The following is a 12,630-nucleotide window of genomic DNA, read 5'->3' as shown; positions in this document are numbered from 1 at the left end:
CGTTTATCGGTAAAATTGGTTTGATGTTTCTTTTAGTCAGCAGATGAACTACTGTTCTACGGAATAAATTCAAAAGCGGAATGTGTTCTGGTCCGCATCACAAGAGGATGCAACCAAGAAGCCGAAGCTTGGATCTATTTGAAATTGGCTGATGGCACGACTTATCATTTGGCTGAGCATGTCAATTATCAACAACCATTTGAGGGAAAATGTCTGGTCTTTTCTTGCGGGAACTTACAAATGCATTATTTGTCACCCATGAGAAGATGGAGAATACAATACTGTGGTTCTCTAATGTAAGTATTTCTTTTATATCTATCGCCAGTGGTCACTTATGGTCTTTTCATTCCAGATCAGCATGCTCGTTACATTTTTATCATTTCTTATCATTATATTCGTATCACTTTTACTTCATTTTATAACCTTCGTTGAACAGCCGACCCAATTTTTGGGGTTTACGACTACTAATGTTCAACTCCGTAGCCTTGTAATTTTGAACCGTATCCAGAAGATAAGAAACTCCTGGATTAACTATTGGAAAAAATTTGCCTTGATGAAGGATTTTTTGATGGAATTAACCCACATTTGCGTTACACGGAGAGGAAAACCATGATAACCCTCGGACGTTTAGGAGATGGTTAGACCGACGGCAAGAGGTCTTAAATCCATGATTCGCCTACCACGGAGGATACTTTGCGTCATCACTGTGGTCAGTGCGAGCTGGGTGAGGAATTCGTTTCGACCACCTCATTGGAAGGCGACTGAGTAACCACGGCTCTTTTCTTATAAGTTGACTGAACTCGACAGCAGTTACCAACAACCATTTGATTGAAAATGCCTGGTATTTTCCTGCGGAAATAATTTATTCCTCCCCCATGAGAAGATGGAGAGTACCATACTGTGGTTCTCAATATATTTATTCTTTTTCTATCCAGCATCTGGGGTCACTTACGGCCCTTTCTGTCCAGATTCCCGGATTCTTTACATCCGATATATCAAATGATTTAAGATGAAAAATATTTCTATTTAATTTAATTTATTTTATAATTAATAACAACGTCAGTTCATGTATGACCTGGAAATTGTTTTATAGCGGTTGCTAAATTTTTAAAAATATACATACTTTAAAGAACAGTATACTCTTGATATCTCAAAGTTGAAGATACACTAAAAAAATTCGAGATAGCGAGTTTTCGAGACAACAAGTTCAGAACTAAACATGTTTCTAAAAAGTAGAAAAATATATTCGAAAAGATATTACACTCTAAAAAAGTAGAGACAAGAAACATAGGAATAACTACTAATAAATATGTATGTAATGATAGTTGACTATAAGGCTAAATACAACAATGATAATTTTGTTTTTAAACGTGAGACGAAGAAAATTTGCACTAAATAGAAACGATTTGGTGTGTACAATAATTTTACAATAAGACTTTTCCGAAAAAATTAAATTTCTATTGCGAAAAAAGAATTGTCATTGCAAAGTTTTGAGAAGAAACTCTTCGACATAGGAATTTAAATTAACCTTAGGTGGATATATTAAGCCAAGGAGAAAAATATTGTTTTGACATAACATGATTTTCAAGATATCTAGAATTTACTCTATTTATATCTAAAAAAAAAATGCTAAAAATGTTTCATTTCGTTTATCGTGGTGGGGAAACTTCAAAACTGATTTTATGAAATTGGAATGTTAATTTTATGAAATTTTAAAGAGTCTTGGAAAAAGTCTGTCACTATTCACCCTTACAGTTTTGGGTCACCCTGTAATTGGTGAGATACTTTAATGGTGACCATGTGTATGGAGAAGTTAATTTAAAAACAAAGTAAAAGGTTGTAGTTACTGCTGTTGTTTTCAGTGTTTTGAAAGCAGATTTTTTTTAAAAAAATTGTTAACACATTGCAAGCGGGTCACGTGATAATACGTTTTTGAAGTTTTTGGAATCCATAAAAGTTTAAAAAGTGGTAGCAAACCTATTTCTTTTCCGTTCTATTTCTCAAAAAAAAAGGACCCATTCGTTTTAAGTTGATAGTAACCTTTTTCAGAATCATTTTGAAATAAATATTTTCGAAATTCATTAATTTCTTTTCCTTTTCTCAATATAGCAAACTTATTATTAATATTTATTTATTTTTGCAGGCGGAAATCAGAGAATAAAGAAGCACACGATGGAAAAACTTTTGTGAAATTCGTCTTCTTGTAAGCTAACTACTAATTTTTTTGGTTTCATTTTTAAAATAGTTTTTAAAAAATAAACAATTTTCAATTATAACATGCATTGAAATCGATTACTCTTAAATTATTTTGTATCACTGGTAACCATATTTTAAAATTTTTTTAATGCCTTTGTTAATATTATTTAATATTTTAAAATTCACAGATGGAATGCTTCGTCTGATGTGTATGATCCAACACTCGATACTAACCCAACAGGATTTACCAGCGCTATTGCTAAATCTGAATGGGACTCTCTTTTTCAACCCCCGGTTCAAAAGTAAGTACAGAGTAGGATTATTTTTCAATAAAAAAATACAACAGCATGCCTTATAGAGTGAACCGGTTTATTACGTAAACAGGAGAAGCCAATTTTTTTTAACGGTATTATGACGTGCAAGCAACCCAAAACATCCTGTTTAAATTGGAAATTTTTTTTAACATTTCAGATTGAAGTAAATTTTACGATTTAGCATTTTATTTAAGACCTAACAAAACTGATTTACAATTATTTTGGCCACACCACTACGTATAATCAGTTTAAACAGAGAGTCTAGTTGTGTCAGGGCTGTTACATATCCAAAAAAGACGAAATACTTGTAATAGCAACATTTTAAATTAAATTTTCAAACATAAGATGTATTTTCATAGCATCTGTATGTTTCCAGTAACTGCTTTGCAAAAGTCAAAAATAGTGTACAGTACGCCAAAAAATAAATAAATAAGAAAAAATAAAATAAATGAACAAAGAAGTAAATGAATCACATTGAATAATTTTTGATCTAATGATCGGATCTTCACGGTCTAGGACTCTTTCTTATGGCTCAAGGAGTTAATCACAAATGTGCTAATTAATAAGCGCGAACGATGGTTTAGGTTACAAAATGAGATACAAAAACGCACTTTCTCTGAATAAACATGCCTTTTCTTCGACGGACTTGGATTTCTAACCCTAAAAATATAGAGAGTAGCCGCAATCAGGAGAAATGTTGTCCAAATAGTTTGGTCAGGAGAGGGCTTCAAAGTTTGAATCCCTTAATGTTAATTTTACTTTTTGCGTATTTCGCCTTATCTTGCGAATTTGTTTAAGAGAATTTAAACATTTTTGCACAAAATTATAAAATTTGTTTATTCAGAGATAATTCCTTGCAAAAAATAACTTTTAGTAAATATTCATTATTTTTTTAATATTTCATTTAATAATAGTCGAAACATTTTTGAACCGTAAGGTATGCAGTTTTTTTAATAATTTTAAAAAATATTACTTTACATGGCAAAATAAAAAAAAATTAAGCATAATCGGTTGAAAAGTGCCTGAGAAATTGAATTTTATAAAAGTCAGATATTTAAAACTCGATTTCTCAGGAACTATTAAACCGACCCAAAAGGTTGGGTCAGCCATGTAACGACAGTTACGAAATAAAATAAAATATCGTTTTGCAGTTATTATAATAAAATATCGTTTTGCCAGAGTCGCCGAGAGCATGAATTTCTACTGCCAAGTGGGGAATATAAGAGGAACAGTTTCTATAAATGAAGATCCAGATTATGAGATGCATTTATTCGGAGAAAGGATGAGAAGTTTAGGTAAAATTTTAAGATTTCTAATACTTCAAATATTTATTCTATACATTTAATTTTTATTTAACCAAATATCATTATTATTTAAGGTAATAGCTCTCATATATCCGGATGTAACTTCGAGAATTTACTAGGATATGTGCCAGAGGTAACGAAAGTTTTTTAATATTATTTTAATTTTGGTGAAAAAAGAAAGATAAGTCATGCTTTTTTATGTTAATATTTTTTTCTTCCTAGAATGGCTATGGGTTCCATTTGTTAAAAGCATCAGTTCCAAAAATATTCAAAGAGTAAGTTCTGAACAGAGTTTTTGGGTATTATGAACAGTAACAAGTACGTTTTAAAAAAAACAACAACTGCTAAATGGTATGAATAAAGTTATAATACGTGAAAAAATTTAACTTATAGTTCAGTTTCCTCAATGCAAAGATAAAATAAAAACAGTGTTAAATTACCAGTGGGAATTCATTCAAGTATTAAATATCCAGAAGCGAAAATCACCCGTGAGAGAACAAAAGTTATGAACTATTTTGTATTGTTTGACTCAATTTCTTTCGAAATTAAATTTTTGTGTTCTCCAAACCTACCCCAAGCATCCTCAGCTGCAAAATAACTTGATCTCTCATTGGGCCAATATTCATGTATCTTGACTCAATAAGATTTCGAAGGGCCGTTATTTTTCCCTGCATAGAATTTTCTTATTCTCCCGATATTTTACAGCCACTTTACAACCAATATCGGTCCTATATTGAATTGTTAGATTCACCTGATATTTTATATACATTATTTAGCCAATATAGGCCCTATATTGGCCAATGTAGGCCATATATAGACCATTCCAGGACCTAATATAAAAAAATTCACACATCCCAATATTGGTCCCTTGATGCAATTTCTTCTAGGATCGATATGAAGCCAATTTTGAGCCCAACTGCGGCCAAGGTAAAATTGTTGCTAGGGGTGGCCTGGAAATTATTCTAAATCAAAATTTTTCACAAATATAGGGGAGAGTCGGGTAGCCCCACTCACTTAAGGAGTATTGCTTATATTTCGGTATAATATTGAGTAATAATCAATATTTTTGTATGTTTCTATTGTTTTATCATCTAATTAAATAATGCAAAAAGAATAAACCAAAAAAAGAATAGTTTAACTTAAAAAAATAGAAATTAAAAAAAAACATGTTTTTCAGCTCTTTTCAAAATGTGTCGGGTAGCCCCGCCAAGTTACAAAAATTATGTTTTTTAACTGTTTTTTCAGGTGTAAATGAAAATGACCAATGTATTGACATAGGTAAACCTCGTTTAACATTTTTATCACAAAATTATTTTATTTATTACATATTTATATACTTTTAGTGAATTCTATCATTTAATAACAATCATTTAATAACAACAATATTTCTTGTTAAAAATGCATGTAACATTCAAATTCGAAGCAATAAAATAATAATCTTTGCAACCGTACATTTATCGACGAAATAAAATTGGTCGTTGATACCCGACATTCATGTGAGCGGGGCTACCCGAAATCCAATTTTCTTGTAAATTTGTAATTACTCGAACAATTTTTCACATATAGACTTCCTTCTTTGTGCAAATTAAATTTAAGACTACATACTTTAATGCTGTATGTATAGAAAAAATTATTTTTTTAGTATTAAAATGAAGTTTAATCGAAACGTTCAACCAATTTGTCTTAATTTCATGACTACTGTATTCAACATATTTTCAAAACTATTGTTTACCATGTTAGCAGCTGCATAAATACTTGAAACTTTGAAAATAATCTTTTTTTAATATAACAATTAATGTCCGATGGCCTATTGACTTGAAAAAATATTCTATACATATGAAATTGACAGTGGGAGGGGGTACCCGCTGGGTGGGGCTACCCGACTCTCCTCTACATTACTTCATGTCTCATAAAAATATTTTCGTCTCGTTTATTGCGATGTGAAAGACCGACATAGTAAAAATAACTGCTTTTAACCACTGCCTTTAACTAACAAGAAATTGCTTTTTTTTCCTTTGGAAAATTATTTTAATTGATATCTGCAAATTATAACTGTAAGAATTCAAAATATTTCATGGCAAATTCTTTAAGCAAAAATTTTTCTCGTGATCCCATGTGACTGTCACCTCTAAGGCTAAATCTCAAAATCCGTTAACATGCACTTTAACTAGATAATCTGCAAATTTACTGATTTGTACTGTTAAAGTGTGAAATCAAAGATTTTTCTCGATTTACTAAGGTTATGAGCTCATTAACAGTTTTCGTATCTTTCGAACTGAAAAGTTGCTCACAGCCATTTCATCAACTAATTTGTAAATATTAACATTAATGAAATAATAAATCGGAGAAAAAAAATTAAATACCGTGAAAGGTTTCTGCAATTTAATTTTTACAGCCACGTGTGCTTATTTTATGGTTGATGATATTGTAATGCTTTTCTTTTACTAAGAAGAAGTTTTTTTTTCTTTCATTTCAGCATACCCGCTGGTTTCCTCATCAATCCCTACGCAGATATGAATCCTGTTAAATATGTTGATATCGACGTAAAGCCATTCAGCACTGTTACTTCAACGCGAAATTTTGAAGCTAAGTTTACCGCAGGTTGATTTGATTTATTTATTTATTTATTTTTTAGGGTTCTAGTCTTCTAGTTTGCCATTTCAGTACCGCGAGTAACAACGCTGGAGGAGTATGATTTTATAATTTTTTAACCGTCGTTGAACAGCAGACACGATTTTGGATTTCTTTCTCCATTGATATGGCAGCTGTTTGTGGGCCAGGGGATTTCCTAGAACATTCCTCTATTCTGCTCTTTTCTTTGTGATTGTTCTCAAATCAGTAATTCTTAAGACTTTCATATCCTCTTCCATACAGTTAACCTATCTAATCTTAGACCTAACTCTAACTCTAACTGTACTGGTTTGTAATTAAAGATCATAAATGTCAAGGAAGAAGTGTCCATTTGACAGATGTGAACCGCATGCTTTCGATATATTTTGGTGTATTTGTTGATATCAGCTTGAATAGCCTATATAGTTCAAAATAATGTCGTTGTTTCCATAAACCATTCACATTTTTAGCACCAACATTTTTTCTCAAAACTTGGTTTACGACTACAAAACTGTTCCTGTCATTTTGAACCTAATCCAAAGGACAAGGGAACTCCTGGCTCAAGTATGGGGAACAATTTGCCTTCATGGAAAACTTTTTGATGGAACTGTCCCTCATTTGCGCTATAAGGAGAGTAAAACCTCGAAAACCACCCTCGGTTAGCCTGACGCCGAGGGGACTCTAACCCAGGATCTACCATTGAGGATATTTTGTGTCAGCACTGCGGTCAGTGCGAGCCAACTGCAGAATTCGAATCGACTAGTCATCACTGAGATTCGAAAATCGGTCAAACAATTTAGAGAAAAGTGACTAAAAACCTTGTTATTACTAATTTTGACATTATTCATCAACCGTAAGAGTAATTCACTCTTTGAAAATATTTATCCACCTTTTCGAAACATTTCTTATAGAATGAGTAGTTGCAAGACTTCTGAAAAACGTTTTAGTTTTCTTTATATGACTTTATCATATATTCTGTGGCCATGACAGCCTGGTTGTTAATGCGTTGTCTCACGTGAGAAAGGGAGTCAGCTGGCCGAAGACTCTCCTTGTAGTAAATGGTGCATATTAAATTTGTCAAGTCACAAAGTCCTCTATGTTTCCATAACAAATTATACCCCTGGGGGTACTGGATTAGAGATTGGTCGTTCTCCAGTTTAGGTCAAAATTACGATCTGTGTATGAATGGGTCCTTTCTATAAACGGGTATGACAGAAGACGAATTCTTAGCCATAGATGGCACCACTGGAAATCTCACCCTTTGTCTTTGTGGCCAACGACAGCAACAACATCATTTATTCATAGATTCTTTTCCTCGGATTCGATTCTTCTTTTGAGAATTTCTGACAAATAACACTGAGAAATTTTTTTCTTCTCTGTTGATTGAAATTTTTGAACGCATCTTAGATATTTTCGCAAACCGAATTCAAATCTGAAATCGGTTTTTCTCTAAAAGCTACAGCGTTTTATGTTATTCAATTATATATTCCCAACTTGGAGTCTTTAAAATTCAAACAAGAGAATGCTAAGAGTCCCCACTTCTCTGCTGCTCACGTCGTGGTGCTAGGAAAAATCAATAATATATTTCTGTTTATAAAGTGATAGGTTAAGAAGGTATCTTTTTTGTTTTAATTGTTATTTTCATCAGGGCAGATTAATGTTTTGTATGCATATAAACTTCTACGTTCTTTATAAGTTTGTACATTCCGACAAAAACTAAACTATATATATCATTTAATAAAAAAATATGCAGCTCTCCGAACAAAACTGATTTTAGATTTGAAGTCCACAGACCCGAATAAAATGAGATTAAGTGCTTGTATGAATGCAATAAAAAAATGTGCCCCAGTATTATTAAAGCAATTAAATTTCATTAAATTAACATTGAGTTTAAATTATTTTGAGCTCCAAGATATTTAAATAATTCTAAAATATATATAAATAACTGAAAGGTATATTGCAGGCTAAATCGAATCTTCACGTTTAACTCTCAAAAAAGAAACAAAAGTGTCCACTCTTTCAAAGAAGTGCCGTTTTTGCACTTAATTATGTGCACAGACATACACCGTTCGTAACGCTATGTCGGTTTCAAATAGTTTTACCTTAATTGTAATTTTATTTAATATTTAATTATTTGAAATTGCCAACAGATGCTGTTTAAAATAAAAATAGTTCTTTTCCATTGCAAATGAAATTGTTTCAATTTCCATTTTCAATCTTTCATAGGTATGTCATGTAATTTACATGGCACAATGTCCAACGAGCCTATAGTTTTATATAGTGGTCAAGGATGGAGCGGGTTCTTAGAGCTGTTCTTTGTACAATTCACTTTTCAAAATAAAACTGGTTATGGATTGTTTTTATCAGGGTAAGTACATTTTATACAATACTTTCACTTATGATAAAACCTAAGTAAGTTTACCACTTTAAGGTCAAATATTTGATGGTCCACTTAGCTAATAATCAATAGTAATATTACTGATTTTGCTTTTTTTTAGTTTTGATCATCAATCTCTTTATATTGATCACCTTAGACGGTTAATCAATATACAGTGCTGGTTACTTTAACGGGTTTCATTGTTGTTAGACAGATGATTAACCTACGGATGAGGTCAAATTAACAGGTTTCATTTATTTAAAATTGTCGTTGAACTGCCGACCCAGTTTATGACTACTAATGTTCAACTCCGTAGCTTCGTAATTTTGAACCCAATCCAGAAGACAAGGGAACTCCTGGATTAAGTAATGGGAGGAAATTTGCCTTCGCGGAGGACTTCTTTGATGGAACTAAACCGCATTTGCGTTATATGAAGAGGAAAAGCACGAAAACTTTCCACATTCAGCTGATAGCTAGGGGACTTTGACCCATAATTCGTCTATCCCTGAGAATATTTTAAATCAGCATTGTGGTTGGTGCGAACCGAGTGCGAAATTCGTATCGACCAGCCATTGCTGGGATTCGAACTCGGTGCACATGTGAGAGTGCAATTAATTTTTACCTCTTTTCAAAATTTTGGACATTTTGTGACCTATTTTAGATTTGACAGAAATAGTTTTCATCGAGAATTTGTTTTATAAATGTTCAGAACAACAATATTTTAAATAAAAAAAATAACTCATTGGCGCTCTTTACGAATAATAAAACAAATTAGCTACTTTGTTAAGATTAAATCGAACACCTCTTATATTTCCTGCTATTTATAACCATTATTAATTATTTTATTAAAAAAACCGTTCTACTGGGATCCAATGATTTTCATTTGTAAGGTTTTTTAGCGAAAACGGAACAAACTTTAGCTGTTATAAACTTCTTTCAATTAAGAGAATGCGCAAATCTAAAACAGTAAAAGATACATTTTAAAGTAAAAATGAAATTAAAAAAATCATTTAGCTTAATGACCCAGTTGATGAATTATTACTCATAATGACCTCGTAAATGAGTATTTATTAAATAAAGTCGTCACATTCATAGACACGTTTAATTGGTAATTAAAATATACTGTTAATTGCTCATCAGTCTTACTTTACATTTTTAATCCTAGACGAAACCCTTTTTGCTGTTAAATTTTTTCTCTTCTTAATGTTTAAATCAGTGATTTGAGGCTTGGTTGCTGTTGGTACTGCAACCTCTCCTTTTTAATAAAAATTTGGATTATTTTTATTAATTGTATGATATTTCCATTTAAAGGATAACAATATGCAGTTTGAGGGTTAAAAATACGTGTTTAAAAATAAGTTAAATAATAATTGTTATTCATATTTGGCAATATTTTTTTTGGTAAATACTACTATTAAATGCAATTAAGTAGAGAAATGATAAATTTTAAACTTTTCCAGAACAGAAAATTTCGATTTATAATTTTTATCTGGCATCTCATTAACCGGTGCGATCTTAAACACTGTATTCAAAGTGAAGCGACATGCTTTAGCTATTTGTTGTTTAACCCTTTTGAACTATACATTAAGATGCACAAGTATATTAAGAGGCTGTTTGAAATACAAACACTAAATCATTTGAAACGCACAATACTTTTTTTTTGAATAATTTTGAAAATTCATAAAATAAAGTGGTTATTAATTATTCAGGTTTAAAAAGTTTTGATTTTAAATTGGTGGCTAATGATTTTTCCTCACAAATGACATCGTTGTGCAAAAGGTTAAAGAATGGTGGTCGTTTAAAATTGGCGAGCGTTTAAAAGCAAATAGTTTTATATATATCGAGAGGTTTTGAAATATTTAGGAAATTAGTGTTTCCAGACAGGACACACTGGCTAAATGAGCTATTAAATGATTGTAAGTAATTCAGAAAAGTTATTAGGCATCAAAGAGTTATTTCATTAAATTTTAGATTATTTCTGAAAAATGATTTGAAACTTTTTAATTTTTAAAACAGGGAGGTGTATAATGAGCCCCCGACACCAAGGGTTCCTATGCGTCAAACGGTGTGCCCTAAAGGTAAGGCAATTTTGACAATTCTAAAATCTTTTTTAATAATATCTTTGTAATTATCAACAATAATAATTATTCGAAACAAAGGAAATTACGGACAGTTTGTATTACTCAAATTCTAAAACGGAATTGTACTACCTTAAAATTGGTATTCTAATATCCCTAGTGAAATGTTCTATTAAAAGTCTCCGACTACTACGGAATCTCCGTAGTTTCAAAACATATTTTGTCCTGGCGAAAAAAGTAATGTATTAATGTTTTAATTAATTTGAATTAAACGAATTTAGTTTTATAAAGCATTACTAATGCATAATTTCAAATCAAAATATTATTACTAATAATGTTAATGTATTAGTTTGGCTCACCAAAAAAAAATTAAATTATTAAGTTAGCAGTTATTTTCTTTTCGAAAAAAACATACCATGGAAGACGAAAGATTTAACGTTAAATAGACCAATCAGTCCTCTTTAACCCGTTTCGTCCTGAATTTATAAATTGAAATTATACAAAATGTTGTTTTATGGAAAAAGTGGTATGATATATTATCGGAAATTAATTGTTTTTTCTTCTGTTAGGGCATTCAAAAAGTCCTTGATAGATCAAAAAGTACTTGCTCCTTATAATTCTAGATCTAATCAGAAATAACTAAATCATTGTGGTATCTGAGAATCTTTTAATTCACCCAGATAAATGAAAATGCCGAAAAAAGTTTCCCACCACAATGAATGTTTTTGAAAAAAGGAACTGTTATAAATATATGACGCTGGGCGTTAACCGGTTAACCTCTTCGAGACAGTCGTGTCATATATGCATTCTCAGGGGGTTGATAATCAGGGTTACCAGAGATAAAAGTGGTAGCCAAACTGTTTTTATCGCAGTTTATTTGTGTGCGGGATAACAATAGTTTGCTTTATTTAATTCACCACTACTTAGTTCGATTTAAAAATTGTATAGTTACATTTTTAACACACAGGATTTGGTTGTGCGAAGCAAAAATAAGTCTGTCAAATTGGGCTATGCCCAAACTTAAGCTACCCTTTTTTATTCTTTACTATCCTAATTCTGATTCCGTATGAATACATTTATGACTCGCGAGTCTCGAAAAGGTTAATTCTTAGCGAAACAAATTTCTTGTAGCATTTGAACAAGAACATGATCTTACCTGATTCGGGTGGGGTTTTTTGAAATCTGAAATTGGTTTTAATTTGAAAGCTACAGTTTTTTTTCCATTCAAAATGGCATCATTTGTTTATTTTTTAGCTGAATGAGTAAATTTATTAAGAACGCACAATTTTATATACATACATGCAAGCTTGTCTATTCCTTTAAAAATAAACCTTTGAACAAAAAGCATATCACATTATAAACTGTCCCGTCTTGAAATGAAATATACACTCACCTTCTTCCTAACACCACGCCTTACGCAGAAGAGATGTGGGGACACTTTGCATTCCCTCGAGTAAAACTAATTGCATATTTTAAATCAGGGACTCGAAAATATCGAAAATACGTTCCAAAGATATGCAAAGAGAAAACAAAAGAAAAGTATTTCCCTGCGTTATTATTTACTTTTCAGGTGCAGTTTTTAAAGGATTAATACAACTTAATTTAACACTTATTTTTGTTTTAGAAGTGCCTGTGACAGTCAAGTTTACTGATGAGATTTCTCAATTTGGTAGTATATCTGGCGGGAAAGGATCCTCCTTGGGAAAACTAACAAAAATGAGCCTTAAAGATAAGTCGGTAATTATGAGAAT

At 31.5% G+C, this 12,630-nt stretch overlaps 1 protein-coding gene across 2 annotated transcripts in view; it reads left to right on the top strand.

Moving 5' to 3' along the window:
• The window catches only part of LOC122270504 (uncharacterized), a 105,109-nt gene that overhangs the window by 17,629 nt on the left and 74,850 nt on the right, over positions 1-12,630 (top strand). For both annotated transcript variants that reach the window (XM_087149842.1, XM_087149843.1), the window contains exons 3-12: positions 37-296; positions 2,144-2,203; positions 2,385-2,498; positions 3,690-3,805; positions 3,889-3,947; positions 4,037-4,089; positions 6,291-6,415; positions 8,651-8,792; positions 10,818-10,879; positions 12,504-12,616. In XM_087149842.1, coding sequence (XP_087005968.1) covers positions 37-296; positions 2,144-2,203; positions 2,385-2,498; positions 3,690-3,805; positions 3,889-3,947; positions 4,037-4,089; positions 6,291-6,415; positions 8,651-8,792; positions 10,818-10,879; positions 12,504-12,616 — 1,104 coding nt within the window. The remainder of the gene's footprint in view (positions 1-36; positions 297-2,143; positions 2,204-2,384; positions 2,499-3,689; positions 3,806-3,888; positions 3,948-4,036; positions 4,090-6,290; positions 6,416-8,650; positions 8,793-10,817; positions 10,880-12,503; positions 12,617-12,630) is intronic.

This window comes from Parasteatoda tepidariorum, chromosome 8 (assembly GCF_982258835.1).
Source record: "Parasteatoda tepidariorum strain Cologne lab strain chromosome 8, Ptep-v5.0, whole genome shotgun sequence".
Lineage (NCBI taxonomy): Eukaryota > Metazoa > Arthropoda > Arachnida > Araneae > Theridiidae > Parasteatoda > Parasteatoda tepidariorum.
Note: the sequence above shows the minus strand (reverse complement) of the source record. Positions and strands in the feature narration are given on the sequence as shown.